Source organism: Cebus imitator, unplaced genomic scaffold (genome assembly GCF_001604975.1).
Source record: "Cebus imitator isolate Cc_AM_T3 unplaced genomic scaffold, Cebus_imitator-1.0 Scaffold260, whole genome shotgun sequence".
Classification (NCBI taxonomy): domain Eukaryota; kingdom Metazoa; phylum Chordata; class Mammalia; order Primates; family Cebidae; genus Cebus; species Cebus imitator.
In genome coordinates this window covers 2,747,401-2,766,717 of record NW_016107575.1, presented here as the reverse complement: position 1 = coordinate 2,766,717, position 19,317 = coordinate 2,747,401, and the positions used below count along the sequence as shown (strand labels likewise).

The 19,317-nt window shown below is 42.9% G+C and overlaps 1 protein-coding gene and 1 long non-coding RNA gene across 3 annotated transcripts in view; both read right to left on the bottom strand.

The window, feature by feature from the left end:
- AGK (acylglycerol kinase) overlaps window positions 1-7,405 on the bottom strand; it is a 105,233-nt gene extending 97,828 nt beyond the window's left edge. The window contains exons 1-2 of one of the 2 annotated variants that reach the window (XM_017499765.2): window positions 7,171-7,405; window positions 2,680-2,794 (exon numbers count right to left, since the gene is read on the bottom strand). In XM_017499765.2, the coding sequence (XP_017355254.1) occupies window positions 2,680-2,780 (101 nt within the window). In that variant the 5' untranslated portion in view covers window positions 2,781-2,794; window positions 7,171-7,405. Of the gene's footprint in view, window positions 1-2,679; window positions 2,795-7,105; window positions 7,147-7,170 lie in introns of those variants that run through there. The other variant, XM_037728269.1, reaches the window with a different exon arrangement.
- Window positions 7,406-17,616: 10,211 nt separating this feature from the next.
- The window catches only part of LOC119467102, a 35,928-nt gene continuing 34,227 nt past the window's right edge, over window positions 17,617-19,317 (bottom strand). The window contains exon 3 of the long non-coding RNA XR_005195633.1: window positions 17,617-18,067. This is a non-coding gene — a long non-coding RNA (uncharacterized LOC119467102). The remainder of the gene's footprint in view (window positions 18,068-19,317) is intronic.

Genomic DNA, 19,317 nt, shown 5'->3' with positions numbered 1-19,317 from the left:
AAAAAAAAAAAAAAAAAAAAAAAAAAAAAAAAAAAAAAAAAAAAAAAAAAAAAAAAAAAAAAAAAGGTAAAGATAATTTAAACATTATGGACATTATAAGTTATATAAGCCAACCACAAAAAGACAAATACTATATGACTCACTTAAAGTATAAAGTGATCAAACTCCTAGAAACAGAAAGCAGAATGGTGGTTGTCAAGGGCAGAGGGGAAGAGAAAATGGGCAGTTGTTCAACAGGTACAGAGTTTCAGTTTTGCAGGATGAAAACATTCTAGAGATCTGTTGAACAACAGTGTGAATATACTTAACACTATCCAGCTGTAGATCTACAAATGGTTAAGGTGAAAATGTTTGTGTCCTCTGCTTTTTTAACACAATTTTTAAAAAAGCCTAAACAGTACCAACTCATGCAAGAGAACAGTCTGAGAAAAAGAAGAGCAGTAGGACAATGGGAGTTTGCATCTGGAGCAGTAACCTTGAATGACAAGGGTGGAAACAGAGTATAATGTGTCCTCCAGGCTGTACCCACACTTCTGGTTCAAGCTGTTTCAGATCCAATTTAGAACGAGGCCTCCGTTAGTCCTGAAGACTTAATGGTCCTTTTTTAAAGTCTCAAGACTATATGGGCAAGAACTTACTATGGTTTCTCTAAAGACATCCTGAACAGAGCACACAGTTCTTCAAATCTTCACCTAGTCACAGAAACAGCAGTAATCCTCAGTGGGTGGGAAGTCCCCCCCGTCTGACCTCGCCATGGCCTAGATTGAATGCTCCTGCAAAGGGGCTATCCTAGCCTTTCCTTGAGGACTCAAGTGTAGTTAGAAAAAGCAGCAGCCAAACATTTCACGCTCCCTTTGTTTAAATACCTGCTCCATCCTTTTCTTTTTTTAATTACAAATTTTAAGCTTCTTATGTCTGCTCTTTTCCTCAGATGCTGGCTAATGGAATTTGAGTGCTTGGCCTTGACAATACTTAGAAAAGAAGGGGAATATATTCCAATTTTTCCACAGCTGCAAAAAAAAGCAGACATCATGTTGATGTCATAAAGTTATTCTCACAGTGTATCATAAAGTTATTCTCACAGTGGTGAATTGAAAGTGTTCACAAAATATCAATATGAATCTCTTTTCCAATGAGGAGACTTCTAATGCAAAGAGTAACTGTTCTGTTTTCTGTTCAACAAGCAGTCATTTAAGACATCTGGATTTCAGTGTTGCTACATACTTAAAATGTAGTCCTTAGTCTCCAAAAGACTGCAATTTGATTGGCTGTCTTCATAATTTGTATACTTTTATACAAAAACTTCTCTGTTTATTTAAGTCTTATTACCATATTGAACCAGAAGAGGAGTTCTGGCACGTTCTTCTCCCTCCACGCATGAAGACTAATAAAAACGATGACTCCTTTGAATTCTTTATTTAAACAAAAGGTTTGAAAGTCTACTTTTCATTTAAATTAAGGTAGGTTAATGGGATAGATGACAATAGTCACAGGGGATGGAGGAGGCAAATTCAGTAAGAGTCCCTCAATGACAGATCAAGAGACTATAGCAAGAAATGGAAGGAATAAAATCCCAGGGAGGCATGAGGGTTCCAGTCCCTGCTTACTACTGTGAAAGGAAAATAAGTCTTGGGGCCCCAAAATCGCTAAGCTAAAGAAAAAAGTTAAGCTGGGAACCTCTTGGGGCAAACCTGCCTCCCATTCTTTTTGTTTTTTTTTTTGAGACAGGGTCTCACTCTCTCACCCAGACTGGAGTACAGTGGCGCAATCTCAGCTTATGGCAACCTCTGCCTCCCAGGCATAAGCAATTCTGCCTCAGCCTCCTGAGTAGCAGGGATTACAGGTGCACGCCACTATTACAGAACCTGGTTAATTTTTGTATTTTTAGTAGAGACAGGGTTTCACCATGTTGGCCAGGCTGGTCCTGAACTCCTGACCTCAAATGATCTACCTGCCTTGGCCTCCCAAAGTGCTGGGATTATAGGCATGAACCACTGCACCAGGCCACCTCCCATTCTATTGAAAGTCATCCCTCTGCTTACTAAGATAAATGCATATCTGCTTGCCTGCTTTGGAGAGGCTACTCAGAATGGTCATAGGTAGACATAACCTGGAGGCTCCCTCCCAACTTCCAGTTGTCTAGCCTTTGTTTCAAGTTGTCCCACCTTTCCAGACCCAAACCAGTGTTCATCGTACATATATTCACTGATGTCTCCTAGCTCCCTAAAATGTATAAAACCAAGCTGTGCCCGACCACCTTGGGCCCATGTTGTCAGGACCTCCTGAGGCTGTGTCACAGGCTCGTGTCCTTAACTTTGGCAAAATAAACTTAATAATTGACTGAGACCTGTCTCAGATTGTGGGGGTTCACACTACTAACTGTGGAAAGGACTTATCTTTCTCTAGGATGTCTTAATTTCTTCAACTACAAATAAAATGAATAAAAATAGCTTCCTTTCTGATCTCACTGCTTTAATCTCTATCCACTGGATATGAGTATACATGCAGTTCCAGCTCTGGTTACAAGAAGTCTTTGTTTCTGCTTTGAATAGCATTTATTTTTCTTTTACACCGCAAGTTTCATAGAGATAAGCACAGCTGAACAAGGTTTTAACCTGAGGCCCTATTGGGCAGTTTTGCTGCAGGTGCAAAGGTGGGGTAGGGCTGTCAGATAGTTACCAGTGTTTTCCATAGAGCCAATGGCCTCCCCAGGTCAGCAGGCAAAGCCCAGCTGTAGTTTTCTTCCAATGATTTCGAAGTGTTTTAAAGAACACCATCATCTTCTAGAGATTTTCTAGGTTAGTAGAAGCAGAAAAAGAAAAAAATATATAATTTATCCATGGTCATCACATAATGTCCCTATTACTCTGACTTCCATTCTTTATTCCTCTCTCACTCCTTTTTACCCCTTCCAATTCTCCTCTGGCCTCAGCTCATCTTCTCCCTTCTATTCTCATCATCTTCATCTTCTCACCCACCCACACATCCACCTTCCTTTCTTCCTTCACATATTTCTACCTAAACTATACTTCTCTCTCTGATCACTTTTTCCTCATTGTAATGGAAGAGGGAGGGGCAGAAAGAAAGGAAGGGAATTCCCGGCTTCCTCGGGTTTTTCTAACTCCTTACAGCCTGACTTTACCACTGTTTAAGAGTATACATTTGTCCCTCCATCATAATATAAGTGTCCCGAAAACACATTAATAATAGAAAGGGCTAGTTCAAAAGTGAAGAAAACACCAGGTCCTCAATAGGAAGAGAAACAGAAAACATGCATGGAAAACTCAATCAAGAGGCAATGCACGTGGCTATGGAAAAACATTCAACTTCATGAATACTCAAAGACATGCAAATTACAAAGAACTATCACTATTGACCAAAATAAATTTTTAAATGATCATATTCACTGATGATATAATAAAATGATAGACACTCATATACTCCTTTAAAGAAGGTAAATTAGGAAGACTTTACTAAAAAACAAGACAATATAGAATATCTTTATTCTTCATGAGACTTATTATTTGATTACGCTTATATTCTTTTGCTAGTTTGTTTATTAGCCTAATCCTGCTGAATGTAAACTCCATGAGAGTAAGGACATTGTTGTGGTCACTGCTGTATCCCATGCCTAAAGTAAGATCTGGCACACAATAGCTGTTTAAGAAATATTTGTTGCATGAATAAGTGACATAGCAATTAAATATTTTTTTTACCCAAAATATTTACTGATGTGGAAAAAACTCAAAACATAATGTTAAATAAAATTAGCAGGAATTATCCCAATTATGTTCATACATGAGTATACATCAAAAAAATACCAATATAATTAAACAAAAACAAAATTGTTTTTTTCTTAGACAGGGTCTCACTCTGTCACCCAGGATGAAGTCCAGTGGCACAGCTGTAGCTCACCATAACTTCTAGGCCCAAACAATTCTCCTGCCTCAGCCTCCCGAGTAGCTGGGACTACAGGCACATACCACCACTCCTGCCCTTCCCGTCTTCCGTCTGTCTGTCCTTTCTCTCTCCTCTCCTCCTCCTCCTCCTTCTTCTTCTTCCCCTCCCTCCCTCCCCCTCTCTCTGTCTCTCTCTTTCTTTCTTTGAGACAAGGTCTCACTATGTTGCCCAGCCTGGTCTCAAACTCCTGGGCTCAAGCAATCCTCCAACCTTGACCATCCAAATTGCTGGGATTACAAACGAGCCACTACACCTGGCTCAAAAACAAAATTTTAAAGTAGATCCCTCTAGGTTGTGGAATGGTGGGTGAAGTTTATTTTTAAAATTGCAACGTACTTTCTAAGTTTTTGAAAATGAACTTAATTACTTTCTAAATATTTAAGCAAAAATTTTTATGACTATCTGTTGTGAGGTATATACACCAAGAAAAAAAAAATCAACTGTTTCCACTTAAGAGTCCAGTTCTTTTATTACTGCCTTTAAATCCCATTCCTTAAAATTCCTCTAGAGGGAAAAAACATCCTTATCGCAAGCAGCAGTGAAGCCAGTGCCAGGGAGCCCATCTTCCTGTGAATCCTACACACCATCAGGCTGACACACGATTCCAAAGGCATACCTAACTCTTTTTTTGATTACATTTTATTTTTTTATTTTTTATTTTTTTTTCAAATTGAATCTTATTTTTTTTATTTATTTATTTTTCCCATTTATTTTCTTGCATTTTAGGTTTTGGGGTACATGTGAAGGACATGCAAGATTGTTGCATAGGTACACACGTGGCAGTGTGATTTGCTGAACTCCTCTCCATTTGGCCCTAAATCATTCCTTCATTCAAGAGGCCTTTAATAAACACCCACATGGTAGGCTCTGTGCTGGGAGTGAAGGCAAAGAAGAAAGGGTCTCATTCGTTCTCAAGTGCTCACCACTGTCAAACCCACAAGGATAACACAATTATACAATTATGCTTGCAGTACAGTGGGATAAAGGTCAAGGCGTCAGCGCCAGGCTCTGTGAGGGTCTTCAAGAATGAACCTAATCTGGTCTAGGGCTGAGGGGGTGGTGCAGTCAGGGAGGTCTTCCCTGAGCCTTGAAGAATGAGGAGGAGTCACCAAAGTAACGAAGAAGCTTTTTGTGTGCTATTGTCTGAATGCTGTGATCCTCCAGAATGCTGATGTGGAAGCCCTATTCCCAATGAGATGGCAGTAGGAGACAGAGTCTTCGGGAGATACTTGGGTCATGAGAGTGACCATGAAAGGCATTAGTGTCCTTAAAGAACAGACAGTACAGAGATGGTCTCTCTCTGCATTGTGAGGATACAGAAGACAGTTACCTGCAAACTGAGGAAGAGAGCTATCACCAAGCACTCAATCATGCTGGCACCCTGACTTTGGACTTCCAGCCTCCTGAATTGTGAGAATTAAACGTCCATTGTTTAAGCCACCCAGTCCTTGGTATTTTTGTTACAGCAGCCCAAAATGAGAGTGTACAAAGGCATAAAAGACAGCAAAGTGCGTTGAGAGAAACATACACAGGTAATGAGGGGAGAAGAGATTTTCTCACCCATCATTAGGTTTTATGCCTGAGACCGCTGTAGCAAGAGAGAGATTAACAAGAGAAAAGCATACAAATGTATTTAATGTAAGTTTTAGGTGACATAGGAACCTTCATAAGAAAATTAATACCCAGAAACAGGTAAATTCATGTATTTTTATGCTAGGATTGATGAAGTGTGGACAGCCAAGGAAAAGTATGACTGGAAAAGGGGGTATGATCTAATGGTAATAAGGTGGAGAGAACTGAGCAAGGCCTGTTTGTTCAGATTCTTCTCTGTGTGCCGGAGTCCTCAAAGATGAGGGCATTCCTTTCCTCCATCCTGTACTTATAGGATGAGCACCTCTCACTGGATGGTCTTATACAGAGGAAGGTCAAAGAATTCTTTTATGGCCTGCTTCAGGGAAGAAGAGTGGGAAGCTACAAAGTGACCTTCCTGCTTCAGTTGTTTCCTCTAATGCAAACATTTGGGGCAGTGTGTCCTCAAACCCGTCAACAGCAGAGTGAAAATTGGAGTGTCTAGAACAGGGGTTCTCAATCTTTAGTGTAGAACTTGTTAAAAACACAGAATCATGGGAACTGCCCCCTTCCCCAAGAGTCTCATTTGTTTTGGAATTCAGCTGTCATCTTCACTTTTAATAACATGTTGGCTGTAATGGAGGTCACTGCTACACCAGACTTTGAGAAACAGTGGTTTAGAGATAAAGGATTGAGGGCCATGGTGGATTAGAAAAGACCTTCAACCCACACTAAGGACTTAGAGTATTATTTTGAAGACAATGAAAAATCTTTAGTGGGCTTTAAGCAGGTGGGTGATATAATCATATCTGAACTGTTAAAAGACCACTTTATAGCAGAATGAAAAACGAAGTGGAAGCAGCTAAAATTAAAGCTAAGGGGAACCATTAGGAAGTAATTGCCATCGCAATCTCCAGGCACCTAAAAGAACAAACCAAGGTAAAAGATGGATCTGGAAATTTTGAGAAAATAGAAATTGGCAGCAATTGGTGGTCCACTGATTGTAGGAAATGAGAGAGGAGGAACCAAGCCAGGTTTTTGTGGTTGGGTGACTGACTGAATAGAGACTTCAATCATTTAGATTCGGGTGGTGGGTGTGTGGAGGAAAGTAGTGCTGTTTAGGGGATACTGAATTTGACACGCCTGTGGAGCATCCAGGTGGAAATGTTTTTCTCACTAGAGGGTGAACCCCTCATGGGTAAGTTCTGTCTATCCATATGCAGCACCAGAACCTAGTAAAACGCCAGAATGAATGAACCAACCAATCCATCAATGGATCGGATACTATTGGCCCCATTTTGCAAGGGATTATGCTGAAACCCAAGAGACAGAGTAAGTGAGGGGCCACAAGTTAGCGATAGCTCTGGAACTCGAACCCAGGACAGCTGACTATCGCAGTGACCGCGGGATCTGCGCGGGGCCCTCCCCCGCCGCGCCGGCCAGGCCCGCACCCCTACCCTCAAGCCGCGCCGCCGCCCGCACCCACAACCCCAGACGCTCGGGTCCCCGCGGCTCCCGGCCCAGCGCGGCTCCGGAGGCTCCGCCCAGCGCCCAGGGCCCCCAACCCCACTCCCACCCCGCTCGCACGCCCGGTTCTAGCTCCCCGCTATCCGCTCCCCGCCTGAGAGCCGCTGCACTCACCACGGCTGGTCCCGCTCGCAGCTCTGCCTTTCCTGTGTGCTCCCTCCAGATTCCCCGGCTGGTTCAAGGGAAACCGCTACCGCCGCCCTCGCGTTCCGCCGCGGGGCTGAGAGCGCGCGCGAGCCGGGCCGGGGGCGGGAACCGGCTCGCCTGCCCAGGGGCGGTGGGGGTGGCTGGGCCCGCCGCCTGGGGCTGCCTTTCCCCGCGATCCCTCGTTTATTGGCTCACCCATCCTTTCATCCATCTATCCTTTGCGTTATCATATTTGATGGGAAGCCTGCCAAGGTAACACTGTTTTAGCACCTGGAACTAAATCGGAAAATAAATTAACTAAATGAACAAGGCCATTGAAGATGGTGCTCCGTGCCACGAAGAAAATGAAACCGGGTGATGGAAGGCAGGGCGGGCGGGGGGAGAACTGCGTGGAATTAGGCGGCCTGTGCTAGGCCTTCTGAGTGAGGGGCCGTTGGTCTGAGACCTGAATGTCAAGAAGGAGCACCTGAACCGAAGATCCAAGAGGGAGACAGCCTGGAGAGGGAAGGGCCTGTGCAAAAGCTCAGAAGCGAGGCAGGGAGAGCAAAGGAGAAAGGCCAAGCGAGGAAGCTGGAGAGGTGCAGACAGGCCGCGGCGGCCAGGAGTTTGGACATGACATTACACAGAACCAGAAGGCATTGAGGGGGTTCATTCAGGGGCTGCTGGGGCTGGTTTCCATTTCACACATCTCTCTGGCCACAGCGCCTGAATGGATTCTAGAGAGCAAGACAGCAACGGAGAAGCCAGGCCAATCCCAACCTCCAGTTTACACTCAGTACTCGCCCCCCAAATTGGCGTGGGGACCAAGCCAGGTCCTTCTTCCTTCCAGCATTCGACCAGGCAAGGTCTCACTCTGTCACCCAGGCTAGAGTACCGTGGCCTAATCTCGGCTCATTGCAACCCCTGCTTCCCAGGTTCAAGTGATTCTCGTGCCTCAACCTCCCAAGCAATTGGGATTACAGGCGCGCGCCACTAGGCCCGGCTAAATTTTTTTGTATTTTTAGTAGAGACGGGGTTTCGCCATGTTGGTCAGGCTGGTCTCGAACTCCTGACCTCAAATGATCCACCCGCCTCAGCCTCCCAAAGTGCTGGGATTACAGGCGTGAACCATCACACCCGGCCAGTCAACCAACATTTGAGTGTGCGTTCCGCAACAGGCACTGGGGGTGTGCTCAGATACAGTGCCCTTCATGGTTCCTGCCCCATGGAGCTTGCTACCTAGTCTGTGCATTTTCTACGTGTAGACATGCATCCAACCTATGTCTCCCTAGGTGAATACTTCAAAAAAAAAAAAAAATTCGAACATTCAGTGAGGTTATAGTGGAGTAAACATATTCCTTATGCCAGGTACACCAATAATCCTCATTGGGCCACACTATTTAGTAGCAGGAACTTTCTAGCCCTCTCTCCTGAGTTTCCACCTGTAAACTAGGGGACTGAGAACATTATCATTTTATGTGTGTAAGGCCATTTGTGAAGTCCCACACTTAGCCCCAGTACAAACCTCCAGTGTCCCATTCCTCCTCTCTGCCCATCTTAATCACATCCTTCCTGCAGAGCTCACTTTCATGCAGCCTTTCCTGATAGCCATGCTCTTGTTGACCTGCCCCTTTCTTGAATGATTGTAATATTTTTAGACTGCCTCACTTATTTCTGCTATGCATCATGTATTTTTATCAGAAGAATGGAAAGATAGGAGATAAAGGGAATTTGAATACACACCTGCAGGTAGATGTGTAGGCTGGAATTTTGGAGAGCTATACCAATTCTACTGTCTTCCAAATCCCGTTTTACTAGGATGCATACAGACTCCAGAATAATCTGGCTCAAGCTCTAGCCATTCCTGAATGGGTTCCTGCAACCCAAAAGAAACCTGATACTCTGACTTAGGCATCCTCAAGAACTTCTGTTAGGCTGGGCGCAGTGGCTTAAGCCTGTAATCCCAGCACTTTGGGAGGCTGAGGCAGGTAGATCATCTGAGGTCAGGAGTTCAAGACCAGCCTGGCCAGCATGGTGAAACCCTGTCTCTACTAATAATACAAAAATTAGCCAGGTGTGGTGGCAGCTGCCTGTAATCCCAGCTACTTGGGAAGCTGAGACAGGAGAATTGCTTGAACCTGGGAGGCGGAGGTTGCACTGAGCAAAGACCGTGCCATTGCACTCCAGCCTGAGCAAGAAAAGCAAAACTCTGTCTCAAAAAAAAAAAAAGAACAGTTAGTCAAGGACTGACATGAGTTCCATCTCATAGTCAGTCCTGGAGAGTTCCTCTGCTAATCCATGTTGAGGGTCTACGACGCCAGAGAAGACTCAGGTCTGACAACCTGGTCCTTAGATGCCTGTAACAGCACCTCAGGCAAAGTCCCTGAGACTCAATGGCACATTCATGCCACAGAGAAGACCAAAGACAGATCCAAATGTGCACAGCCAGAGAGAAGGGCTTGGCCTATGTACTTCCTTTTCCGTGTTCTTTGTTCACTATCGCTAACAGCTGAGTGAGGTTCCCAAGGAGGAGAAAAGTCATCCCTAGCAGCTACTTGGAATTTGCCTTGGTCTTCAGCTCTGCCTGGGATCTTCAGAGAAGAACATTTTGCACTGTCAAAGACAGGGACTTGTGTCTCTTTTCACATCTAACACATTGTCACATATAATACTACACTTTTTGCATATCGAAATAAGCAACACATTGAAGTATGGGCCCCAGTTGCTTATACGATGAATCTACGTTCCCTTTAGAGCACTGAAGAAATGTACTGACTGACATCCAGTAACTAAGAAATGGAAGAGTCTTACTATATCTCAAGATCTCTAGCATTTTCCAAATACGGTGGCAGACCATCCCAGTAGCTTCTCATGTGTCCAGAGCCAATCCTGAGGTAACATAACATTCTTTTGGCCAGAATTTGTTTTGTTTGTTTTTAATTTTTTTTTTTTTTTTGAGACAGAGTCTCACTCTGTTGCCCAGGCTGGAGTGCAGTGGCCCAATCTCAGCTCACTTCAAACTCTGCCTCCCAGGTTCAAGCAATTCTCCTGCCTCAGCCTCCCGAGTAGCTGGGATTGCAGGTGCGGGCCACCACGCCCAGCTAAATTTTGTATTTTTAGCATAGATGGAGTTTCACTGTGTTGGCCAGGCTGGTGTCAAACTCCTGACCTCAGGTGATCTGCCCGTCTCAGCCTTCCAAAGTGCTGGGATTACAGTCTTAAGCCACCGTGCCTGGCCTTGGCTCAGAATCTGTTATTAAGGATGTGAGAGGGAAATGACTTTGGCCTAGAAATAGGGTGAGAAGAAACTAAGACAGGAGTGCCATGGTCATTCAACAAGAAAGAGATTTTCACTCTCCAATCAGATTGCTTCCTACTGTGGAAGAATGTTCAAGAACATGAGACAAGAGAGAAAGAATCGAGGTTTAAGGTAGTCCCACATTTTAATTTTTTGCTCATTGACAAGATACATAGAGATATGTAATTTTTTATATGTGTATAAAAAATTCTCATACTTGCAACCTCCCTCTCAGTTGCTACATCAACTACATATAGCTAGAACAGCAATGATGGCATGCTAAATTGCTGCCAATTGATTACCTAGAAAGCAGGGACTGTGTGGCTCTCACTTCTCAGTTACCCCTCCCTGCCTTTGCCACTTCCCTGAAGCCCCTGAAATTGGTCAGCTTCACTCAACCTGGTGGTATAATAAAATCCATTGCAGGGATAGGATTTGGAGTGGTTGGTGAACCCACTGCTCTAGGGTCTGAAGCTTACAGGTGCAAAACAAAAAGGAAGGAAGACAGGTGGTATAAATAAACCAAAGGTAAATGGAGCCTCCTTCACCATTAATTCTTAGCTTCATTCGTAACTATTATGTTGTATTATTAAAATGTATTGTGCGTTTTATCTCTTTTTTTTTTTTTTTTGAGATGGAGTTTCGCTCTTTTTACCCAGGCTGGAGTGCAATGGCACGATCTCGGCTCACCGCAACCTCTGCCTCCCGGGTTCAGGCAATTCTCCTGCCCCAGCCTCCTGAGTCGCTGGGATTACAGGCACGCGCCACCATGCCCAGCTAATTTTTTTGCATTTTTAGTAGAGACGGGGTTTCACCATGTTGACCAGGATGGTCTCGATCTCTTGACCTCGTGATCCACCCGCCTCGGCCTCCCACAGTGCTGGGATTACAGGCTTGAGCCACCGCGCCCGGCAGGCGTTTTATCTCCTTACCCTATATTCATTGCCCCCATTCTTCCTTCCTAATAGGAGCTAAATTCTGTTCAGACATCTACTGTTCACCTTCCAGCCCGTTTGCCTGTAACTACATAGCAGGTGACTAGATAACCCCATTCCCCATTGCCAGGGGTTGGTTTACACTCACTTTAGGGAATCACAGTCATTCCTCTTCCATCTCCAGTGACTACATTAGGAATAGATCATGTTGCTCGATTTAGAACAGTCTTAAAAGGAAGTCTGCTGAGAGATCTGTAGGAATGGTTTCCTTCTTCTTAAAAGGGAAATTTCCATTCAAGAAAGAAATGGCAATCAACATTAAAAACATTAGGCTAGGTGAGCTGGGCGCGGTGGTTCACACCTGTAATCCCAGCACTTTGGGAGACCGAGGCAGGTAGATCACCTGAGGTCAGGAGTTCGAGGCCAGCTGGCCAACATGGTGAAACCTTATCTCTACTAAAAATGGAAAATTAGCCGGGTGTGATGGTATCTGCTTGTAATCACAGTCACCTGGGAGGCTGAGGCAGGAGAATCTCTGCAACCCAGGAGGCAGAGGCTGCAATAAGCCAAGGTCACGCCACTGCACTCCAGCCTGGGTGATAGAGTGAGACTCTATCTTAAAAAAAGAAAAAGAAAAAGCCATTATGGTAGGCGAAATAGGCCAGTCACAAAAGACCACATAGTGTATGACTCCCCTTACATGAAACCACCAGAAGTGGAAGATGCATGAAAATGAACATGGATTAGAGGCTGCCTAGGACAACAGCTGTAGGGAGGTTGGGGTGAAGTGGGAAATGACTGCTAATGGGTATGGAATTTGTTTTTAGGGTAATGCAAATGTTCTAAAAATTGATTTTGGTGGTGGTAGGACAATTCTATGAATATACTAAAAATGAGTGAAACATAAATTTTAAGTGGGAAAATTGTATGGTATGTGAATTATATCTCAATAAAGCAATTGTTTTAAAAAAGAGAGATGGTTGCACTTTTCTCCTGTAGGATCATATATGTGTACACAATGCCTGAACTGCTGTAGTCACTCTTCATCCATGAAGGGAGCCAGCCCCGGGGCAAAGCCAACTCACAGAGACTGTCACAGGGAAAAGATAAAGGGCCCAGGTCCTCAATGACATCACGGAACCAAATGGTTGTACTATGTCTGGAGTTTGCCCAAACCTCTGGGACATCCTATTATGTGAAATAATAAATTCCCTTATTGTTTAGGCTAGAGTCAGGTTTTCTGTTCTCTGGAGCCATGAGCACCAACTTGATAAACTGCAAGCTATAGGCTATATTGGTAGATAAGAAAAACAATGAGGACAGTGTTTTGTTTTGTTTTGTTTGTTTTGTTTTGTTTTGTTTTGTTTTTGAGATGGAGTCTCACTCTGTTGCCCAGGCTGGAGTGCAGTGGGACAATCTCGGCTCACTGCAACCTCCGTGTCCCAGGTTGAAGCCATTCTCCTGCCTCAGCCTCCTGAGTAGCTGGGACTACAGGTGCGTGCCAACGTGCCCAGCTAATTTTTGTATTTTTAGTAGAGACGGGGTTTTACCATATTGGCCAGACTGGTTTCAAACTCTTGACCTCATGATTCACCCACCTCAACCTCCCAAAGTGTTGGGATTATAGGCGTGAGGCACCACACCTGGCCAATGGCAAGGTCTTAAGGGTGAAAATCAATGACAGAAGAAAGCAAGCTGACATTAACGGGATGCTTAACCTTTTGTTTTTCCTAAAATCATCCTCCAGTCATTTCCCTGGACCTTGGGCCTGTGCTATGCTCTTTTTCTATAGATTCACTAACACTAAAATAGAGTTAAAAGGTCAAAAAAATGATATAGTGTTCTTATCACCATTAGTAACCTTATATGTAGCATCTCCAGTGAAATCTGCTTGTGGGAATAGATGCTCCCAGAGTCAGTACTTTGATCCTGGAAAATTAAGTACAAATTCTTTTAACACTTATCTTGGTTTATTTGCTCATGTTTTTGTATACAGACACTTCTTTAGACTAAGTTGTTTCCCCTAAGGAAAAAAATATGAAATGGTGTTCTTGTGGTATTTATGCTTAAAATCCTTTCCTTATTATGACCTTTAATATCCACTGAATCTACCGCTACCAGATTGGAAACATGTAAATGAGGCCTTTCAAGAAACCAACAGGTTCCTAGGAGACAGAATATTTTTCACATTATTGCATGAGATTTTATAAGAACCCTCTGTGCTGCCATTGTCACCCGTGATCTATACGGGCCCTGCCTTTTCCTGATGTGACTCCTCTTGTCAATGTGTCTGCTTGTCATCTTTTGCCACTTATTCCTCCTGACTCCAGCTAGGCCCTGGTCGGCACTTCCCAGCTGCCTGTTTAATATAACAGTGAGTAGGAACAAAGGTAGGGCACACATTGATTGTAACAAGCCAGGTCTCCAATATTGTTTTGTAAATTTTAGTCTCCAAGAGTAACCCAAATTCTATGTACCCTGGAATAAGAAAAGGGAAATTCTACCTGGAATGATTTTGTTTTTTACTTTGGTAAGTTATTTTTTTCATTTCCAGGAGCATTGAGTCCAGCAGTTTTTTTGTTTGTTTGTTTCTTGGGGAGGGAACCAAATTTCAAACAAAATAGTAATTATGGTAGTGTCATCCTAACAAATTACCATATAATAAAAACTTTGAATTTTCTTGTTCTTTTAACTATGAATTGCTCTAAGTATAGGGCACATTCAGGAAAAGGCAGGGCCCATGGAAATAGCTCTAAGTATAGGAGAACAGGTACTCACCATCATTATAAGACTTTTTTGGCATTTTGGTTCTGGCAAAATAGTAGACCTAAAAAGTCTCCCTATTCCAATACCTAGAAATTCTGGGTAAAACGTAACAAGAGAATTCATAGTGCATAACTGAACTTGCCATAAAGAAAGCTTCATCCCATGGGGCCAGAAAACAAGCAGGACCTGAAAGCTAAAATGGAAATACATGAGCTGATGATATGATTGCCTCACTTGAAAGTTCCAGCTCAACAATCTAGGAGCTATGTCTCGGCACCCGCAGAGACAGAAGACATGAGAACTTGGGTCCTCTAAAGTCAGAGAGCTGGAAGTAAAACCTCTGACTACATCAATGGCGGGGAGGGGGAATCTACTCACCAACGCAGGAAGATGACAAGGAAGCTGTGTGTCCCGGCCCAAGCTCTAGGTAGAAAAAGACTTTCCTAATAAGTGATAACACCAAATCTGTGCCTAGATTGGGTTTCCTGACTTGAATACACGTTATCTCAGTGGTACAGATGTCTCAAAACTGGGAAAGTTAACATAAAAATTGGTCCCTGACTGATAATAGCTTTGAGTGTCTGACAGAAGAAAACATAAACGTCTCTGGGGGAATGCTCCCACACCAGATCAAAAAGGATTCTCATATTTTTTTTAAAGACTTTCTAAAGATGTCACAATTTTTAAAAATCACAAAATACATAAAAAGAAGAAAGATTTACTTTGAGTGACTGAAGCAAAAAAAAAAAAAAAAAAAAAAAAAAAAAAAAAAAAAAAAAAAAAAAAAAAAAAAAAAAAAAAAAAACCCATAGGAGAATTAGAACCCCACAAACTTAAAATAATTGAATTATAGTTTGTAATAAAGTAGTTCAAAATGATCAAAATCATTACTAAAGATATACAAATTGAAACCTTAAGAAGAATACAAGGCACAAAGGAAAACAAAATAGCAAATTTTTAAAAGAACTCAGTATAATATTCAGAAATTTTTTAAATGCATAGTTGTTAAAATGAAAAATTCAGTGACAAGTTAAACAGGAAATTAAAAGCAGCAGTTGAGAAAATTATTGAACTAGAAGGCAGAAGTCAGAATATTCACCAAATACAGCAATAAGAGAAAAAAGAGAGGCAAAATATAAATAAGAGTTAAGATGCTGGAAGACAGAATGAGATCCAATAGATGTGGAATAGGAGCTCCAGAATGAGAGGGTAGAGAGATGGGAAGAGGCAGTATTCAAAATATAACAGCAGGCTGGGTGTGGTGACTCATCCCTGTAATCCCAGCACTTTGGGAAGCTGAGGTGGGCAGGTCACTTGAGGTCAGGAATTTGAGACCAGCCTGGCCAAACATAGTGAAACCCCATTGTTACTAAAAAAAATACAAAAATTAGCTGGGCACAGTGGCAGGCGCTTGTGATCCCACATACTCAGGAGGCTGAGGCAGGAGAATCCCTTGAACCCGGGAGGCGGACGTTGCAGTGAGCTGAGATCAGGCCTCTGTACTCCAGCCTGGGTGACAGAGCAAGACTCTGTCTCAAACAAACAAACAAGCAAAAACAGCAGACACATCAGACTGAAGCTGCAGAACGTTAAACGCAAATTTTACAGGGAAGCAAAGGGAATTAAATGAAAACATAGAAATGCATGTGATCTTACAAAAGGGAAACACGAGTGGATGTTGCAGTTCTTGGTTCTGCCACTTGCTGCTGGGCTATGGCTGTGATTCTGACTTGCCCCTCTGTAATTCATTTCATGTCTCCTCACTTCAGGCCAGCCCTCAGCTGGCTAGGCTTTTTGTTTTTTGTTTTAGTAGAGATGAGATTTCACCATGTTGGCCAGATCAGTCTTGAACTCCTGGCCTCAAGTGATCCGCCTCCTTGGCCTCCCTCAAGTTATTCCCCCATCACAGCCTCCCAAAGTGTTGGGATTACAGGCGTGAGAGCCACTGCACCTGGCCTCGAGCTAGGCTTTTTGGTTTGGTTTGCAGGGGGTAGTGGGGATCTGATCTTCATTCCTGGAGAATTGAGTTCTGGGTCCTGCCTGGTTGGAAATGCAGTCATCTTTCCTTAACACTTGCACTAGACATGGCAATAAAAAGAGGTGCCCAGAGTGTCCCTCTGGGTTTCATGCATTCACCTCCCTGCCCTCATTACACAGCAGCAACTTTATTTCCGCTTGAAAATTGTGGCAAAGTATTCCCGATGTGAAAAAATCTTTTGCTTAGGGCCTCTGGTGACTTGCTTCCCTTCCCACTTTAGCAGGCTTAACTGTAAACTGAGTAGGTAGGACTGAGCCAGCTTAGCAAAGAATGTAAAATCTCTGGCTTGGTGTGCAGACTCCCCTAGCTAAGCTCCAGATCCTACTCATTTTCTTGCTGTGGATGCTCCCAGCATCACATAGTAGTAGAACCAGGTGTTTCTATCTCCCAACCTCCTTAGAAATATAAAAAGCAAAAGGGACAAGATTCCATTCCTGGCGGACTTTCGGCAGCATGACCAGCTGTGCCCAATCCAAGAACATCTCAAAATGAAACAATAAGAATTTAAAGGATCATGCCATATGCACTCTCTTCCTCCTCCTCCCACTTTACTGCCTTTACTGTAAGTTTTTCTCAATAAACCTTCCTTTACATTTCAGTAGTATTTGTATCATACAAGGTGTGTATGTGTCTGTATGTGTGTGTGCAGATGTGTGCATGCTCACCCATGCCCCTTGCACATTGCTAGCTGTCTCAGCCTGGGTTCCTCAGTAAGTGGAATTTGCAGGTTAGGGCTCATGTGTTGTTACTTTATTAAGACATCTAATTCCAAATGGGATGATGAGAAGCAAGGGGAGTGCAAAGACAGGACAGCGAAAATCAAGATGTGGTACTGAGCTGACCACTGTTAAGTGTGACCAATTGCTTCATTCAAAGCAACAATCCTCCAAAAATCCATGTAAAGAGAGTCTCAAGAACCATTCCATAGTGGAGAGGCAGGTGGAAGGTTTATCCACCAGCTCTTGCCTCCCGCTGGTCAAAGATTTGCCCTACAGTGTGTTAACAACCTACGCGTTCAGGAAGCTCAGGTGTGGGTGCTGAGCAGGGCTTCACAGCTGTGCCAACAAGGATGACCAGGGAGAGGAGGCAAGAGGCTTGGGTACCATCTGACAGTGCTGCTTTAAAGTCAGCCAGAGCACATGCAAAGCTGGTCACCACAGTGACCGCTAGACAAGAGGTAAGTGGGACCATTAGTCATGAATGAATGCATGTATTGGACACACTGACTAAAAACCCTGTTGTGTGCTTGTAACGACTAGCTGCTAGTCTAAGCTTCAAATTCTGCAGGAAAATTCTGCAGGACTGTTCGTCTCTTGCTGCTAGAATTCCTTTATTGGGTATTAAGTTTTCTATACAACAGGGACATGGAACAAAAATTGTGGACAGAGGTCATTGAGTATTTGTGAGGTGTTCCATCTTCAATTCTACTGCTTAGTTCCCTGACTCATGTACTCTGGCTAAAGGAAGAACTGCATCATATATTGAGCTGGTTCAAAGAATATTCTTAATCTTACAGGCAGCACTTTATATTGAAAGCATTTATTTAACTGGAGGCATGAGTGAAGTATAATAGGTCATTCTACTATTCTGTAAGGCCAGCTGCTTCTGGGTGTTGGGCATCACACAGTAAGACCTGTGATTCTCATCTGCTATAACCCATTATTTAACATGGGGTCCTTGGTTAGAAGCAATGTTGTGCAAGAAACTACAATTATTTATAAGACCTCCAGTAAGTCCTCAGATGGTGACTCTGGCAAAGCATGACCAAAACCATGTCATGAATGTGAATCCTTCATGGGGTCTTCCTGTATGTTCATCTGCCCATGGACACCGGAAGCATGATTAAATCTAAAGGACAAAATCAGATCATACTGGATTGGCAGCGGAGCTTTCTCAGGCTCTGAGCTCACTGAAACCTGGTAGGTTTTCATTCACCTCTCAAATGGGTGCTGGAGCACACACAAATCTTCTATTTGTTGCCTCGAGAACATGTGCCTTCTAGAAGGTGCAGTGCACAGCACCCTTCCTTTATTATGATGCATTGATGCAGTGGATTAGCTAACGTGAGGTCTTTTGGGTTGGTCTGGTAGTAAAAGTCCCCTGTCCTCAGGAAATATCACTGTTTATTCCTTCACAATTTTTTGTTTTTATTTTGGAGATGGAGTCTCACTCTGTCACCCAGGCTGGAGTGCAATGGCACTGGCGTGATCTTGGCTCACTGCAACCTCTGCCTCCCAGGTTCAAGTGATTCTCCTGCCTCAGCCTCCCCAGTAGCTAGGATTACAGGGGAAGGCCACCACGTCCAGCTAATTTTTGTATTTTTTTAGTAGAGACAGCGTTTCCCCATGTTGGCCAGGCTGGTCTTGAACCCCTGACCTCAAGTGATCTGCCCAACTTGGCCTCCCGAAGTGCTGGGACTACAGGAGTTAGTCACTGTGCCCAGCCTATTCCTTCACTGTTAAATGGTTAGCCATTAAGATTTTAACTTAAAAAATTTAAATAATTGATGCTATTTATTATAACCTTAGGGTTAGCTTTTAAAACTAGAATTAATGAATCAGAGGAAATATATTTGAGGTTCCAGATGCATTTTTCCAAATTTTTTAATTAAAAGCTTATAAACAATTATGTTCCCATTATCTTCATAGAAATAGTGCCTCTCATAGCACCCTTGCCATCAATAAGTATTTTTCCCCAATGACTACTTATTTAATTGCTAGTATTTCATTTTTTCAGTTAAAATTTGATTATAAATAAAACTATTTTTTCATCTATATAGCCATTTTTATTTCCTCTTCCACAAAAATCTGCATGTCTTTTACTTGTATTTTTATTCCATTTTCCCAACTTGTTTTTTATGTCTATTTTTATTTTTAAAATTCTATAAATTTAACTAAATGACCAAAGGATGAATCATTTTAGAAAGATGATCTACTAACTGGATTCTATTAATGTTTTAATAATTTTCTTGTCAGTTTGATACATGCTCTTTATGTAGTAAGGATGGTAATCCTTTGACTTATTTGTTGCAAATATTTGGTACCTGGTTTACGATATGTTTTGAAATAAAAATAGAGGAAAAAAACCTCTTGAATTTT